General features: G+C 35.1%; 1 protein-coding gene across 4 annotated transcripts in view; it reads left to right on the plus strand.

The window, feature by feature from the left end:
- The first annotated feature begins 33 nt into the window (after window positions 1-33).
- Window positions 34-17,305, plus strand: part of TXNL1 (thioredoxin like 1) — a 50,047-nt gene continuing 32,775 nt past the window's right edge. For 2 of the 4 annotated variants that reach the window (XM_044664608.1, XM_044664626.1), the window contains exons 1-3: window positions 35-270; window positions 12,926-13,022; window positions 14,653-14,826. In XM_044664608.1, the coding sequence (XP_044520543.1) occupies window positions 173-270; window positions 12,926-13,022; window positions 14,653-14,826 (369 nt within the window). In that variant the 5' untranslated portion in view covers window positions 35-172. Of the gene's footprint in view, window positions 271-12,925; window positions 13,023-14,652; window positions 14,827-17,305 lie in introns of all 4 variants that reach the window. The other 2 variants (XM_044664634.1, XM_044664618.1) reach the window with 2 other exon arrangements.

A 17,305-nucleotide genomic window follows, 5' to 3' on the forward strand; every position in this document is an offset into this window, starting at 1 on the left:
GCCCCCGCCCCCGCCCGGCCGCCGGCCCCGCTCCGTCCCTGGCGTGACTCGGCACGTCGGTCGCGGTGAGGAGAAGACGCCGAGGCGTCTGCGTGTCTTCGTCCCCGCTTTCCCGGGCGTCCTCCCTCCTCGGTCCGGAACCCGGTGGTTCCTGCAGGCCCCTCCCGCGACCATGGTGGGAGTGAAGGTGGTCGGGACAGACCCGGATTTCCAGCCGGAGCTGAGTGGCGCGGGCTCCCGACTCGCTGTGGTCAAGTTCACCATGAGAGGGTGAGGCCCCGGTCCCGCTCCAGGGCCTCGAGCCTCCCACTAGGCCTCAGCCCCCCGCCCCGGGGCCTGATCCCCCCTTCCGGGAACCGTGACTCTCCCTGTTCGGGAAGCGCCGCTCAGATCCCGCCGCTCCTGCCAGGGCCCGTGCGCTCCTGGGGGGGTGGGGGAGGGCAGGTGGGTCCGAGCCGGCTGTCACCTGGAGCTCTCTGTGCCCGAGGCCGCGCTCCCGGGGCAGGCCCGGGCTCCCTCTGGCTTCCCTTCCCCTGACCGGGGGTGGTCGCGAAATAGCCCCCTAGCGGGGAGGGTCCTCGGGATGCGGTTTAGGCCAGGCCTTCTTTACTTGGTCTGTGAACTTGGTTTTTAAAAATATTTCAAAAACTTAAATTTCATTATTATTGATCCCTTTTGTAATTCTGTTTATCATGTACATTTGAAAATATCCCGGAAAGGGTCCGTAGACTTTACTAAACTCAAAAAAGTCCATGACGTGAAAAAAATGATTAAGAGCATTTAGGAGTGTGCTTGATGGTATATTTTATTTACTTTTCACATGTTCTTTCTTTACCATTAATTTTATCAAGTTATATGTGTATTTATGCATACTGTAAAGTTGGTATATGTGTGGTATTGATCGGTTTTTTTAGGCTCAATTTTCGAATATCTGCACCAAAGAAATAGCTACCTAGAGTAATGTATATTTAGTGGTATAATTGTTTCACTAGTATTGAAGCTAGGGAACCCCAAGATATTAGAATAGTTAGATATTATTGGATAAGGTTGATATTCTAAGATAGGGTATCTGTATTTATAGGCAGACTTGTTTTTTCACAACCGAAGTAAGAAAGGGGATGAATCTTTAATAAACTCTTCAAAGAACAATGTTACTGCTTTAATGAAGCAATTTAAAGGTTTTTCTTCACCTCGGTGACTTTTTTACACATAAGCATACTAAATGTTAATGCCCTTTTAGCTCCAAATTCATCATCCTATAATAAAAACTGTCAGTTGGAAGAGAGATTTTCTGTCACTGAAATAAAACTTATCTTGAACGTCATTTCCCTATCCATTCCTGCCAATTCAGGAAATAGATTTCTAATGGTTTTGAAGGGGAGGCAGCCTTTAAAGGAGAGTCAGGGATAAGTAAAGCTGAAGTAGATATTTCTGCCCCCTACAGCTAGGTGGCAGGGCTGGCAGCAAACAGTAAAATGAGTGTCAGTTTGCTGATTGACTCATCTGATAGGTGGAATTTTATGCTTATAATATTAATAAGGATTTATCAGTAACCACAATGTGCAGTAACTGAGTTTTCCCAGTAACATACTTCATCAGGTTTTATGCAGAGTCTTCCATAAAACTGAAATTCTAGGATGTATCTGCATATTTTAAGAGAACCAATTTTCATAATCTTTGGCCAAAACTGAAATGGGAAAAGGTAAGTTTTAAAAAAGAAGCAGTTTTTTTTCCCCCAGATACACTAAATTCTTTATCATTTCATAGTGGAAAGTGTACTGATTCTAGAAGCAGAGTACCTATTTTCAAATCCTATCTCTCATTGTGAGTCCTTGGGGGAAGTCACTCAATATCCTTGATCCACAGTTTCCTAATTTTTAAAATGGGAGGTGGACCACATGGCCTTTTAAATAGAGATTCTTTTTTTTTAAACCCTTACCTTCTGTCTTAGAATCAATACTTTGTATTGACAGAAGAGTGGTAAATGGGAGGTTAAGTGACTTGCCCAGGGTCATACAGCTAGGAAGTGTCTGAGACCAGATTTGAACCTCCTGTCTCTAGGCCTGACTCAATCCACTGAGCCACTCAGCTGCCCCCTAAGTAGAGGTTCTTATCTGAGGTCTTATTTCTTAAACTTGTTTAAACTGAGGATTAAAAAAAAAATTGACAACTATTTAAATATAACTGGTTTACTTTGTAATCATATTTACTTTAAAATGTTATGAGTCCATAGGCTTCACCTGACTGCCCAAAGGTTCCGTGACACAAAAAAGTTAAGAATTCCTAGATTCTATGATTTTCTGCCATTTTTGTTCAGTGAAGAGAAAAGGAAATGGTAGATCAGTAAATGCTTTTTGATTAGAGATAAAATTGTTTTACTGAGGGAATAATTCTTCATTAGAAATCTTGTGCCATAAGGTTCTGAAATACATTTAACAAAAGATAAGCACTTTGAGGAAAGGAACTTTTAAAAAAATATTTGTATCCCCAGCCCTCCATAATGCTTTACCCATAAGCAATTAAATTGTTCAAATTTAATAGAATGTTATGTATACTGAGCAGTGAATTCAATAGTATTAAATTATTCAGTGTCCTTTACTGCCTTTCGATCTTTTCTGAAAACTGATTAAGACTTTTATAAATTAATTTTGAGATATTTCAGGTTAGAAATTCTACATAAGAAATCCTTGGTTACATTCATAAACTTGATTATGTAGATAAACTTAAATAGTTTAGATACTTTTAACATAGAATCACAGAATCTCAAATTTGGAGGTGATTTTGTGATTCTTTGTTAAAAACTTTCAAATTTTTAACTGCCATCTGATCCAGCCCTATCACATCAGTAGTAAGTCCTCCCATATCTTTCCAACAAATGGTCATTCAGGCAGTTCTACCTTCACTTAAAGTAAGGGGAAACTCACTTTTTCTTGAAACAACTCATTTTACACTTAGTACTAAATGTTAGTTTTTTCTCATAGGACCTGCCTTTGCAACTTTTGCCTATCATTACTACTTATGCCCTGTAAGGTTGAGCAGAAAAATTGAACTCTACAATTCAGCAATCATTTAGTAAGGTTTAATGTGGGGATACAAAGTCAAAAAGGAAACAGTCTCTGTCCTCAAGGATCTTACATACCACAGGTACCCAAATAAAAAAAGTCCAGTACTGTATTTACAAAAATGTTTTGGAGGTAGGGAAGGAGAACACATAGTAACTAGGACAATTAGGAAAGACCTCTTGAGGAAATGGCCTTTGAACTGAACCTTGAAAGAATTCTACTAGATGGAAATGAGGGAAAGCATTCCAGACCAGAGGAACAGTTAAAAAAATTTTTTTTAAATTTTTATTTAAAATATCTTTCCATATTTACATGATTCATTTTCTTTCCCTCCTCCAGCCAACAAGCAATTCCACTGGGTTGTACAAATGTTATCAATTAATACCTATTTCCATATTATTCATTTTTGCTACAGAGTGGTTTTTTTAAAGCCTAAACTCCAAATCATATATATGTGATAAGTGATGTCATATGTTTTGCTTTTGCATTTCTACTCCCATAGTTCTTTCTTTCATTGTGGATAGCATTCTTTTACAATAAGTCCTTCAGGAATGTCCTGCCTTGTTGCATTGCTACTAGTAGCAAAGTCTATTACATTGGATTGTTCCACAATGTTGTACTTTCTGTGTACAATGTTCTCTTGGTTCTGCTCATTTCACTCTGCATCAGTTCATGGAGGTTCTCCCAGTTCATATAGAAATCCCATAACCATCATATACCACAATTTGTTCAGCCATTCCCCATTTGAGGGACAACCCCTTATTTCAGAGGAACAGTTTGTACAGAGACACAATGACAGCAGTTAGATTTTTGTGTTGGAGGATATCATGAAGACCAGAGAAGTCATGAAGAGGCTGAGGGCACAAGCTACAAAACTCCCAAGTACAGAGAACCTGATTAAAATGTAATTGGAAAATGTTTAACAAAATAAAAATAGAATGCAATAATATTAACTTGTGGGTTTCAAAGTTAATATGCAGCCTCAGGGGTCTCTATTTGAGTTTGACACTACTGATACAGAAAATTCCCCTTGCTGGTTCTTCCATTTCTTGCCTATCAGTAAGGCAATCTGAGAAAATAATTAGCTGCTCATCCTCTGGTGGAGGACTCATCAGTCTATATATTTGAAGAAGTCCCTCATCACTATTCAAATCAAGGAGGAGCATTCGTTAATCACCAGAGCATACTAGGTACTGGGGAGTATAAATTCATAAAATGAAACAACTTTTTTTTCTGAAGGTTTATATTCTGTCATGGAAGACATACATATATTAACATATAAGAAATATAAAATAAACTCAAAGTAGTTAGGGAGTTGAGGGTGCTAGCATTAGGGGGAATCAGGAAAGGCTTCTTGTAGATGGTGGTCTTTGAGTTTCATCTTGAAGGAAGAGAAAGGTTCTCTGAGGAAAAGCTACAGGGGAATGAATGCATGTCACATGTAGGAGATGCCCAGTGCAAAGGCTTGGAGACAGGAAGTGGAGTGTTGTGTATGATGAACAGAGAAAGTTTAGTTGGACTATAAAGTATGAGGAAGAGACTATGAGGCTGGAAGGATAGATTGGACCAAGTTGTAAAGTACCTTAAAAAGCCAAAGAGAAGTTAATATTTGATTCTACAGAAAATAGAGAGCTACTAGAGTTTATTGTGTAGAAGAGTAAAGTGGTCAGAGTTACATTTAAGGAAAATCACTCTGGCAGAGATGAATTAGGAGGCTGTTGCCAAAGTCCAACTAAAAAGTGATGAGGACCTGCACTGAGGTGGGCGTAGCACTGAGTAGAGAAGGTTTCAGAATGATATAGTTTAGGCAAGGTTTGTCAGCTAATTGGATAAGAGGGATGAGGAATCAAAGATAACACTGTGAACCCTAGAGCCTGGAAGCATGAAGATGTCCTCTGGGGAATTTAGATGAAATTGGATTAAGGCTTTATAATCTTTAATCACCTAGAGTCTTTTTTGGTGGTATTATTTGTGCCCATTAGTTGTGTCCAGATGACTCCAGAAGTTGATAGTATTCATCAGCATTAACACATTTTGGGGATCCTTTGTCACATCCTAGGATAAATGTCCTAGGAAAATAACAGAATGACAAAAAACTGCCTTGGTAACCCTCAGCAAGGTCTCACCATCCACCTTTCTTCTCTCTGGTAGATTTTTCACGAATATCTATTTTCTCATTTCTGAATAAAATTTCTGAATAAAATCATCTATTTGTTAACTTTTAAAAATTATTTTTATTTAAGTATTTTTCTATGGTTACATGATTTATGTTCTTTCCCTCCCCATTTCCTTTCCCAGTGCCAAAAAGCAATTCCACTGGGTTATACATGTGTTATCATTCAATACCTATTTCCATATTAATCATTTTTGTAATCTTTTTTTTTTTAACCCTTACCTTCTGTCTTAGAATCAGTACTATGTATTGGTTCCAAGGCGAGTGGTAAGGACCATGCAATGGGGGTTAAGTGACTTACCCAAGGTCACATAGCTGAGGCCAGATTTGAACCTAGGACCTCCTTTCTCTAGATCTGGCTCTCAATCCACTGAGCTACCCAGCTGACCCTTGTAATAATCTTTTAAAAACCAAAACCCCATATACCATATGTTGGTTAACTCTTCAGTGCTCACTGGTCTATCTCTTTTTTTCCCTTAGTGTCTTTAAACCTTCCAGTCCTTGTTTTTACATTGAGGTATTCCTACTCCCCCTCCCCCTTTCCTTTTTAGACACAAATTCTTATAATGTCATGGTGGGTTTATTTGTTTCTTTTTTCTTTTACATTTAAGATTTCCTTTTCTTCATAGTTCAGATTTGACCCTTTAATCTGGGAAAGGAATATTAGATAGATACTGTAGCTTACTGTGATGAAAGGCACACTTTAAGTATCCCTGTTTCTTGAAGTTTAGGGAAAGTTGGAAGGAGACAAAAATGAGAGAAAGAATAGGGAGTATGTGTTGACTTTTCCACTTATCCTTTTTAGAATGCTTCCTAACCTCTTTATCTTAATGGACATAAATAAAGCATGAGAAATACCTGATAAGAGAGGCTTCCATTGGTAATATTGCCTGTTTCAAAGCATGAAAAAGTTGTTATAAATAGCTTAATTCCTTCTTTTCCTGCCACTAGCAATTTGTTAGGTATGAGTGAAGTTTAATTTCATTTTTAGAGTAGAGAATTTTGTGCAAGTGAAAGTCCTATTAAAATGTGAGTCCTATTGGAATAGGACTAATAGTTACTAAAGCATTCCAAATTTATGATTTTCTTTAAACCATTAGAATTGACACTAAGTATTAGTTCCAACATAGAAGAGCAGAAAGGGCTAGAAATTGGGATTAAGTATCTTGCCCAAGGTCATAAGCTAGGAGATATGTGAGCTCATATTTGAGCCCAGGACCTCCTGTCTCTAGGCCAGGCTCTCTGTCCAGTAAGCTTACTAGCCACCTCTAAATGTGTGATTTAAGAATTCTGAAGGGAGTCTAGTTTAAGATTATCCTATCAAGACTATTAAATTAATCCTAACAGATTTTGTTTTTTTTTTTTTGTATTTATCTTTAAAATTAATTTTTTTTCAATGAACAAAAAATATTTTCTCACTCCCTACTCCTATATCTCCTTACAAGAAAAGGGATGGGGGACCTTAAGATGAGTATTCATAGTCAAGCAAAATAAGTTCTCCCATATTGTCCATTTAAAAAAAATTCCTTAATCAGTGTCCTGAGTACCTCACCTATCTATTATAAAGTGAGAAGCATGCTCCATGGATCCCCTAGAATCATGGCTAATCATTGAGTGATCATATTTCATTTTCTAAAAGTTATTTTTTCTATGAAGTTGTTATATATATTGTTCTTTGGTTCTTTTCCTTAACTCTGTATCAGCTTATACAGGTCTTCTCAAGTTTCTCTGAAGTCATCTCTTTAATCATTTTTTTAGCACAATAGTATTATTTTTCATTTATATAATCAGATTAAAAAATTTTCTAGGTAATATTTTATTTAAGCTAAATTAACAGAATTTTTGCTTTCAGTTAGAACAGGAATAAATTTTTCTTTTAATTCTGATTTGTAAATATTAGTGGACTATAATTTGGCAAGACATTATACAGATTCCTGGGAATAAAAAGACAAAGGAGAAGTGAGTCCTTGATCTTAAGGAGCAAGCTTTTGAATTTAAGTTCTGGCTTTGTTTTAGTTTGTTGTGAGATATTAGCATATCATGTGACCTGTTTGACTGTAGTTTTCTGGTCTAAGGTAAAACTCTGTCAACATCTGTAAATGTAAGCCACTATTATCTCAAAGGGTTGGGGACACTGATAAGTTATTTCCTCATTTTTGTACTGAATCTATGATTATATAAGCGCTTGGAACTCCCAGTGAATTGATATCTCCTCCCCATTTTATAGTCTTAGGTGCACTGAGAGATTAAGGAACTTGCTCAGGGTCAGAAGTGAGGCTTCAGCTCAGCTGCTTACTACTCTGTCATCTTGAGAGTAAGCCAGTGCCAGGGTCTCGGTTTCCTTATCATGTCTTAATGATTCAGGCCTGACCTATTTCTGTCTGATCGTGTGTCTCAGTTTGTCTCTCTTTTTCTGTTTGCTTTTCTGTTATTATCTTTGTCTCTGTAGCTCTGTCTCATACACAACTGCACACATACACAGCGAGCTAGTGTAGTGGTAATACTTTTTAAAATTCCTTTCTATAGACTTGTTATTTCATTTGGTATAGGGGATAGCTTAGTCATCCTTCTGCTCCCTTTACTAATGTTGAACAATGATAATCTATAAGTGATAATATTAATGGGTTTTCTGGACACTAAGAAGTAATTTATTCAGGGTCCCAGAGAAACTCGCTGTGCATTATTTGTAGCTTTAGGCCCTTGGTGCACTGCCAGAGGAGGCACTCAGAGCCTTCTCGGTGGGCACACACGTGCAGTCACTCCAACACAGTTCAACAGAATTTGTTACTAGAAAATCATAGGGAGAAGGGGTTGGATTACAACCCTCTCCCTTGACACCTGAGTACATTTCTCACATCATCCGCCCTTCAAAAAAGTTTGTCATCACTGCTCTCAGCAGTCTCTAAGACCATATAAATTGTAGGGGAGATGTTGTCCTGGAAGCCAGTTTCATACATGATATCTGCCTTGTTAGAGTATGAACTTCTTGGGGTCATGTTTTTTCCTTTTATATATCCCTAATTAATAGATAGACTAAGGAATGAACATGAAGTTCTCAAGAGAAGAAACTCAGGCTGTCTAAAGTTCCATGAAATGTACTCCAAAACACTATTAATTAAAAAATTGAATTTAAAGCAATTCTGATATTTTACCTCATGCTTATCAGAGGAGCAAAAATGACAAGGAAAATAACTATTGGAGGAGCTGGGAGAAAACAGTCATTCTAAGCACTGTTGTTGGATCATCAGAATTCAGAATTCAGAAAAGCAAGTTGGAATTATACACAAAAGTTACTAAACAGTGTGTGCCTTTTGACATAGCTATATTGTTGCTAGGTTGATACCCAAAAGAGATCAAAGAAAGGAGAAAGGGAACTTTTATAAAACTAGAGGATGCATAGTCAGTGAGGCATAGCTGAATGTGATAGAATACTGTTGTGCCATAAGAAATGGAAAGACTTGAAAGTCTTGCTGTGTTTGAGAGTAAACAGAACTGAAAGAACAATTTGTATTCTTAACATTAGTATTATAAAATAAAATATTTTGAGGACTTTTAACTGATGGTGAAATGAGCAAAACTAGAATAGTTTATATAATAATGCTGTAAAGACAAACAACTTTGAAAGCTATAAGAATTATAATCAGTACAATGATCATTCTTGATTCCAGAGAACTAATGTCAAAGCAGCTTCTATTACAGTCATAGGTGATGGATTTAGGCTGCAGAATGAGAAAGATAATGAGTTTGTATTGCTTGACTATACATACTTGTTTACAAGAAAAATGTTTTTTTCTGTGTGTGTGTGTGGGGGGGGTGTTGTGTTTCCCCTCAGTGAGATGGGAGATTGGAGGGAGAGAAATAGCTGTCTATTGAGTCAGGGCAAGGGGTGCTGTGCATCAGATGTGAAAGGTTGCATGCACTTTTAGGTGAGGTCACTGTAATTAGTTTTACTTAACTTTTTCACGCTGTTACAAGAGATCTCTCAGAAAGCGGGAGTAATCTATAAATATTTATAGTGGAAAAACAAAACATCTATATAACAGAAAGTAAGTAGGCTTGAAGAATTTATGTGCATGTCCAAGGTTATATAGTAAATTAAGGAGTTTGAGATTTGAACAGTACATTTTCACATTCCTCTAGAGCTCTTTTTAGTGCACTATTGTAGGTTTATACAAGAAACCATCTTGCTTTTAGGACCGGTGATTTTAGTATTAATAGTAAATATTTCTACTTCTTCCTCATTTCCAATTTTCCTTCCCCATCGATTGAGAAAGCAAAAAACCCAACTCATTACCAATGTGTATAATTAAGCAAACAAATTCATACATTGTTCATGTCCAAAAAAATGTCATCACCTCTCTATCTGGAGGTAGGTAGCATGTTTCCTTCATGAGTCCTCTGGATCTGGTTAGTTCCATTATCTTGATCAAGGTTATAGGTTATAAGTCTTTAAATGTTTGTCCTTTACCGTATTGTTACTGCATTAATTGTCCTCCTGATTCTGCTCATTATACTTTGTCAGTTCATATAAGTTCAGATTTTTCTAAAACTATCCTTTTCAAAATTTCTAGCCTAATAGCACAACATTGTTTAAAAAATGGCTTTGATGAATCCATGATCTTGTTGGTGTTTTCTTTAGTAGGACTTTATTGTAAACAATCTAAAAATTCTAATATGTACTTTCTCATCCAACTCACAATATATTTGTTTGATGGAGGACCTGCCTTCATCTAGGTGTTTTTAACATTTCTTGAGTATTTCAGAATGTAGCTCTGAAGTCCTACTGTTATTCCTAGTTGAATATAACTAATTGGTCTACCTCCTTGTCCAAGCATAACATATCTTTACATTATATCTTATTTGCAAGTCATTTTTGGTAGTATGCTGTGGCCTACTTGCATCCAAGATTCTCCATTGTTCTCATTAATTAATATTCTACTGTCCGATCTTTATATTTTATTTTTACTATCAAATTACTACAAAATGAGAGTGAGATGTTAAATTTTGCTCGTTTTTAGATACAATGAAAATATGTGTGTTAGAGGTAAAGATTAAATTCAAAATGAATAATAAAAACAATATGCAAACATGAGAATTAAAATTAACTTCATCCCACAAATGTGAGGGGAAATCATTTTGTTAGAAGAGAGCAAAATATGGTTTAGCACCAAACTGAACTTTAAGATAGAGGAGACATGTTTTAGTCCTCCCTCTACTACTCTGTTTCATGAACAAATCATTTAAAAACTCTTGGCCTCACAATTTTTTATCTTTAAAATGAAGAGCTTACACTTGATTATAATTAAGATTCTTTCCATCTCAGGATTTCCGACTTGTCAATAGGAGAATATTGACAAAATCAATTGGAGTTAGGAAATGCAAAATTGAAGTTCAAACGTATCTACAATTTTTGCATTTTAAATTTGGAAATGACTTTGATAATCTAGGCTAGTGATGGGAACCTTTTGGAACTTTTTAGGGACTCCCATGCCATCCCCCACCTTCCCCTACCCCACATTGTGTGCCCTGTCCTAGGGCTAGGCTTTGAGCTCTTCAGGGAGATTCCAGTGCCTTCTTTCATGGAGGGGGAAGTGGGCGGGGCATGGCCAGGCTCCCAGCTGGCCAAGCCAGGAGCCTGCATGTGGTGCTCATAGAGAGGTCTCTGTATGCCCTCTTTGGCATATGTGCCAAAGATCATTGATCTAGGCCAACATTTCTCTTACAAATGAGGAAATAACCAGAGCATATAAATGATTATCTAAAGTCACAAAGGTTTTTACCAAAATGTATCACCCAAAAAACAATTTTATTTAAAGTGTTATTTTCTAATAGCAGCATAAATGAGATATTAACTTAGACTGTTACTAACTCTTATTTGAATTAGGCCATCTACCTAATCCTTTTTCTAGTCCATCCTTCACAAAACTGCCAGAATAACCTTTATGTACAAATTTGACCATGTTATTTCTTTGCTTAAGAACTATAATGGCTCCCAGTTACTTCTAGTATAAAAACCACAAACTCCTTGGGTGTTACTCCTCTATAGTTTGACTCTACTCTGTCTTTCCAGACTTATTCATATTACTCTTTTCCTTTTTTTTTTTAAACCCTTATCTTCTGTTTTAGAATAAATATTGTGTATTGGTTCCCAGGCAGAAGACCAGTAAGGGCTAGGCAATGAGAGTTAAGTGACTTGCCCAGAGTCACAAAACTAGGAAATTTCCAAGGGCAGAATTCACATTACTTTTCTTAAAGAAGTTTCAGCCAAACTGGGCTACTGTTTCCAATTTTGCCTTGAATTGTTCAACTTCTCTGCATTAGTGCAGACTATTTCTCATGCCTGGAATGTATTTATTCTTCATCTCCATTAGCTAAAATGTTATTCTCTCCTTTGAGCTTTAGCTTGGATGTTAGCTCTTCCAACAAAACCTTGCCTTATGATTATTCCCTCCACCTTTAAATTCCCTACCCTCAAGTGAAATAGTTTACTCCTTCCTTAATTTTTCCTAGAGTACTGGAGTCTCTCCATCTACTCCATTTGAATCTACTTATACTTGTTTGTGCATGTATTGTGTTTCTCCTACTAAATTAAAAGCTACTTGAGAATAAAATTTGCCTTTTTTTCTTCCTTGTTTCCTCAATGTCTAGCACAGACATTGTCTAGCACAGTTTCTTGCAAATAGTAGAGGCTTACTATAAGTTTGTTAAATTGAGTTGTCTGGGGAAGATCAAGGAAAGCTTAATGGAGATACCATCATAACTGAGCCTTGAATGGTAAATTTGAGGAGTAAAAGGTAGAGGGAGTAAGGGAAATAATTTCAAAATCAGCATGAGCAAAGATGTGGGGTCTTCACTTTTATGTGGCTAAAATGTAAAGTTGAGTTAATAATAGCCTTACTTCATTAGTGTACTTTAGCCAAAAGAGACTTCTTAATGCTAAAATTCTAATAGGAAAAAAATTTGCAAGATACAGTGAATTATTATTACCAGTACCATCTATTTTTAGTATTTCATGTTTGAGATGAATTTAAGTTAGCCAACAAACATCCTGTTCTCAAAATTTAGTACAGTATTAGCAAATTAGATGTTGGCTGACATTGACATTATCCAGTCACATACAGTTATCAGCAGATTATTTTTTGTTGTTTTTATGAATTGAATTTCAGAATTGAAGTCATATCTTTAGGTCTAATTTTAACATGCAAAAGTTGAAATTTTAGTTGAGATTTTATTGGAATTTTAGAATAAAAGCAGATCTGATGCAAGTGTTATAAATGGGTATAGAATATCTTATAATTTTATGGTCTTTAGAATTCACAAAATGCTTTCTTCACTGTACCCCTGTACATGTATGTATATGACCTTCGTCTTGCAGATAATAGCATCTGACACTAAGATAGTGCTATAAAATTTGCAGAGTGCTTTTGCATACATTTGAACCTCACCAACACCTCTATAAGCTAAGTGATAAAAAGTTTTTTCCAGATGAGGAAACAGGATTAGAAAGCAATTCGCCCATAGCCAGTTAACCTGATTAGTGTCAGACTAGAATATAGCATATGTTTATGACTTTAGCTAAAATTTGTCCAGAGCACCATGTTATCTTTTTTCACTTTTTACAACATTAGTAAAAATTGAAGCCTTAGTGGGGTTCTTGTTAGATATATTTTCTTTCTTCATTTTTAAACAGGTGTGGGCCATGTTTACGGATAGCACCAGCTTTCAATGCTCTGAGCAATAAGTATCCACAGGCAGTTTTTTTGGAAGTGGATGTTCATCAGTGCCAGGTAAGTAGAAGTCTGTGGTTCTTTTTAGTTTTTTCAAGAATCAGTTTGATATTCAGCTATATTCCTATCATCCTTCACACTTTTATTTTTCGTTATATGGTATTCTTTTGAAGATGACTAAAACAGTAGGTACTATTATTATATAGCCACATTATTTAAGAAAGTTTTCATAAGCTGTGCTTGAGTGTCAAATTTTAATTCTTATTTTAATTTTATATCTTCTCTAATGATGATTTTTTTGAAATTTGTTAGTGATTATTATAATAGTTTGCAGAACAGTGATGTTAAAACTGAGGAACATATGTGGCTAAAGTAATAGAAATATTAGAGGATTATCCTGTTAGAATTCTTTTGTTAAACTGATAACTTCTCTATGTATCTATGAAGCAGAGACTGTAAGAGATATATTGTTCATTGAATCACTGTATATTTGTAGTTGATTAGCTAGATTGAACACAATAGCCCAATGCTTATGTAACTTATGCATTTGTATTTTTTATATTGAGGAGAAGTTCTCCTTGGATATACTAAAATGAAAAGTTTTGTTTTTCTGGAAGAGAAGCTAGACTCCTTAATCTTAAAAATAAATTTCAGTCTTTAACTTGAAATACTGACGTATAGCTTCCGTTGGTTCAAAACAGTACCGATCTTATGTCTTACATACATTGCTAGATATGAAAATTTGATTTGGTTTTTAGATATGAAGAGATGCAAAGGAAAACATTCTGTATTTGTTAAATGCTCATTCTAGATCTACTTTTAATTATTAATATAGGTTTTTGAACCGTAGCATTTTTTGACCTAGAAAGAACATTTTTAATGAGCTTATTTTTCAGATAAAGGTTTTAAAAGTAGATTATTGGCTAAATCTTTGTTTCAGTTTTACAAAGTAATATATTATAAAGACTTGTCTTCATGATACTTGAGTATACCCTCAGATATTAAATCTCAAGATGACTATTTTTTTAGTTTCATTTGTCGATATTGTTTTCTTGCTATAAAAGGTTCATACTAATTGCTGTTGCAAATTTTAGTTCTTTTGCTCTTTTTCCTTTTAGTCTTTATGATTGCTAAGTTTTATTCAGTTGTGCTCTAATCTCCCTTTTTGACCAAAGTATGGTACATAAGGTAGTTGGCTATCATCTTTAGCTGTAAAATAAGAGATTCTCCATATAGAGTTAACTAGTCAATAAAATTAAACTAGTCCACCAGTCAGAAATCACAACAAATATGTACATTTTAATGATATCAAAGCTATGTGATATTTGTCCACAACTATGTATAAATCATTTTTCATTATATGCTGAGGGCTTTTCTCTAGCTCTCTGGGTATAATTTAGGTGCCAGTATAGCATGTTGTGATGGCAATGCCTTTAACTTTTTTTGAAGAGATAGCAGGAATAACATTTAAGGCTATGGGAAACTTTTCAGTTTGGCATCTCTTTGGAACAGATAACTTTTAGTTCTAATTTGTATATTGGAATAAGGGCATTTTTTAATGAAGCCTAATCTTTTGTATACATGTTTTTAGTTCTTGCTAATTAAGCTTTTTGCACTTATAAAGGTAATATGAATACTGAATGGTTTTTAGGATTTTAATTCATAACACTGTCTAAATTGTGAATTTTAGGGAACAGCTGCCACCAACAATATATCAGCAACACCCACATTTCTCTTTTTTCGAAACAAAGTGAGAATCGACCAGTATCAAGGAGCAGATGCTGTGGGATTAGAAGATAAAATTAAACAACACTTAGAAAACGACCCTGGAAACAATGAAGACACGGATATCCCCAAAGGCTATGTATGTAGTTTGAGAAAATCATACTTTTATGATAGTTGAAGGTAGAAGGGCATAGTTTGTTTAGAATTAACTGTGAATATTTAAAGTACCAAGCTATTTATGCTGCAGAGATTATTAAATATTCACTTGGCTTGTGTTTTCATTAATTCATTTCTCTCAAAGAAGCATTTTGAAAATTCATTGAGTATATTGGAATATTCATATTTTTAATGAGATAACCATTTTTCTTGCTGAGTTGTTGGATTTTCTGTCATTTGTTTTATTGCTACTTTAAAGAATTGTTTAAATAGTCATTTTTTTCTTAACACTTGTTCTATGCATATTTTTTCATGGTAAGTGAAGAAGTGTGCCTTGGAAAGTAAATGTTCCCACTTCATGACAATCGTGTAAAATAATTTGTAAATTTTAATATGCAACCATTATGTATTGAACTACTTCCTCTGCTATTTCCCTCCCTTAATTTTTCTCTCCTTTTAAATGTCTTCCCTTTTGTTTTTGGCATATCATTTAAGGGGGACAAAAAGAAAATCTAGCTATGTCCTTTAATTCTAGACGTAATTGGCATGTCAGAATAGTTGGTTAATACTTAAAAGTCACAAATTCTTTAAAGAATTAGGTAAAAAGGAGTCACCTAGGTGGCTGAGTGGTTTGAAAGCCAGGCCTAGAGATAGGAGGTCGTGGGCTCAAATCTAGCCTCAGATACTTCCTAGCTGTGTGACTGGACAAGCCACTTAATCTGTATTGCCTAAGCTCATTATGCTCTTCTGTCTTGAAACCAATACATAGTATTTTTTCTAAGGCAGAAGGTAAGAGTTAAAAAAAAAAGAATTATTTAAAATATCCAAAATTATTATATTTAACCATTAAATACATTTGCCAGGCAGTTAAAGATTTCTTAAGATCTGATAGAATTAAAAAATGATGCTTGAAAATATTAAATTGTAGTTTGTAACGTAAAATGCATTGTCTTTACCTAATCTCCCTCATCTGAAAAGAAAGTAAAATTGAGATCTAGTTTTCTATTTATAGGTTTATTGATATGCTTATGGATTCTGAACTTAGTAAAATCGAATGATTTGAATTGACTAACCTTTGCTATATTTAGTATTAATTTTTTCATTGCTTCTATCACAGATTGCATCATTCCCATATCAGAATTAAAATATTTTAAATAACTATTTAGAACTAATAATTACAGTTCAGGCTATTATATTAACATAGGTAAATACTGAATAAGCCAAAAAATATGTGTTTATGTTGCCAATTTTTTTTGTTTTAAAATGCCATCAATGAGACACCTTTGCTTTCCTTTTTAGTACTATTCATATTTTTAAAAGTGTAATATTATTATTATATTGTGTAATGTCTGCTTAGGAAAGTGTGGTATTGTATAAGTCAGGGTTGTGACACCTTTTGGAAAATTTTGGAAAGCATTTTCATTGTAAACTGTTGTTTACATCTTTTATTTCTCTTCCTTTATTACTAAGGGTGTTTGCATGAAAAAGTCTTATGAGCTCCACAGTTCTGCTGCTTAGCCACAGGGATACTTCCTTACACATCAGCTAATTGTGATATCAATGTTTTGACTTCAGGTAGGAAATAAGCAGGAAAAAATGAAATTTAAAGAATTAGAAATTTTATTTTCATGCAAATGTTATAGATGAAATGTGAAAAGTCTTTAAAAATGTTTTCATTTTTTTCCATGAGGTGTCAAATACATTTAAAAACTTGAACAATTTGGGCCCAGTAGGGTAACTTAAATACTTTGGCATCTTACAATCAAGAGCTACATTTATTCTGCCAGTAAGTGCAACAGACCTAATCAGATAACACTAAGCAAAAATTTGTATGTTAAAAAAAAAATTAAGTATAAATGTAACAAGTGCTGAGGATGAATGAAGTATCTATTTAAGAGGCCCTGGATTCCTAGGAGCAAGTGATTTTCATCTCTTATAATACATTAAGTTTTCTCCAGATATTTTATGGTATGTTTGGAAATTGCCTCCAGATTCTCAAAATAAAATTTTTTATTTAATTTTACTTTTTAAAATCCTATGTAATACTTTCAGAGCATTTAGAGTATTTTAAATAAACAAAAAGTGATAGAACAACACCAAAAGATTGAAAAATATTGCCTACGGTTTAAGGTAATTGTCCATTCTTTTTCTTGCCCCAAAAAAGTGATTCAGTCATTTGCAATATTTAAGACTGTTCTTGCCTTCCTCTGATGCCTCAGGCAAAATCGTCTTTTTTTGTTTTGGGAGTTTGAGTGGTTGCTGTTTTTCAGCCATTTTTCAGTCTTTTGACCCCATTTAGGATTGTCCTGACAAAGATCCTGTAGTTATCTGCCATTTCCTTCTTTAGCTCATTTTACAGATGAGAAAACTTGAGGCAAACAGGATTAAGTGACTTGCCCATGGCCACATAACTAGTAAGTGTCTGAGGCTACATTTGAACTCAGGAAGGTGAACCTTCTTGA

The sequence above is a fragment of the Gracilinanus agilis genome, chromosome 1 (assembly GCF_016433145.1).
Source record: "Gracilinanus agilis isolate LMUSP501 chromosome 1, AgileGrace, whole genome shotgun sequence".
NCBI lineage: Eukaryota > Metazoa > Chordata > Mammalia > Didelphimorphia > Didelphidae > Gracilinanus > Gracilinanus agilis.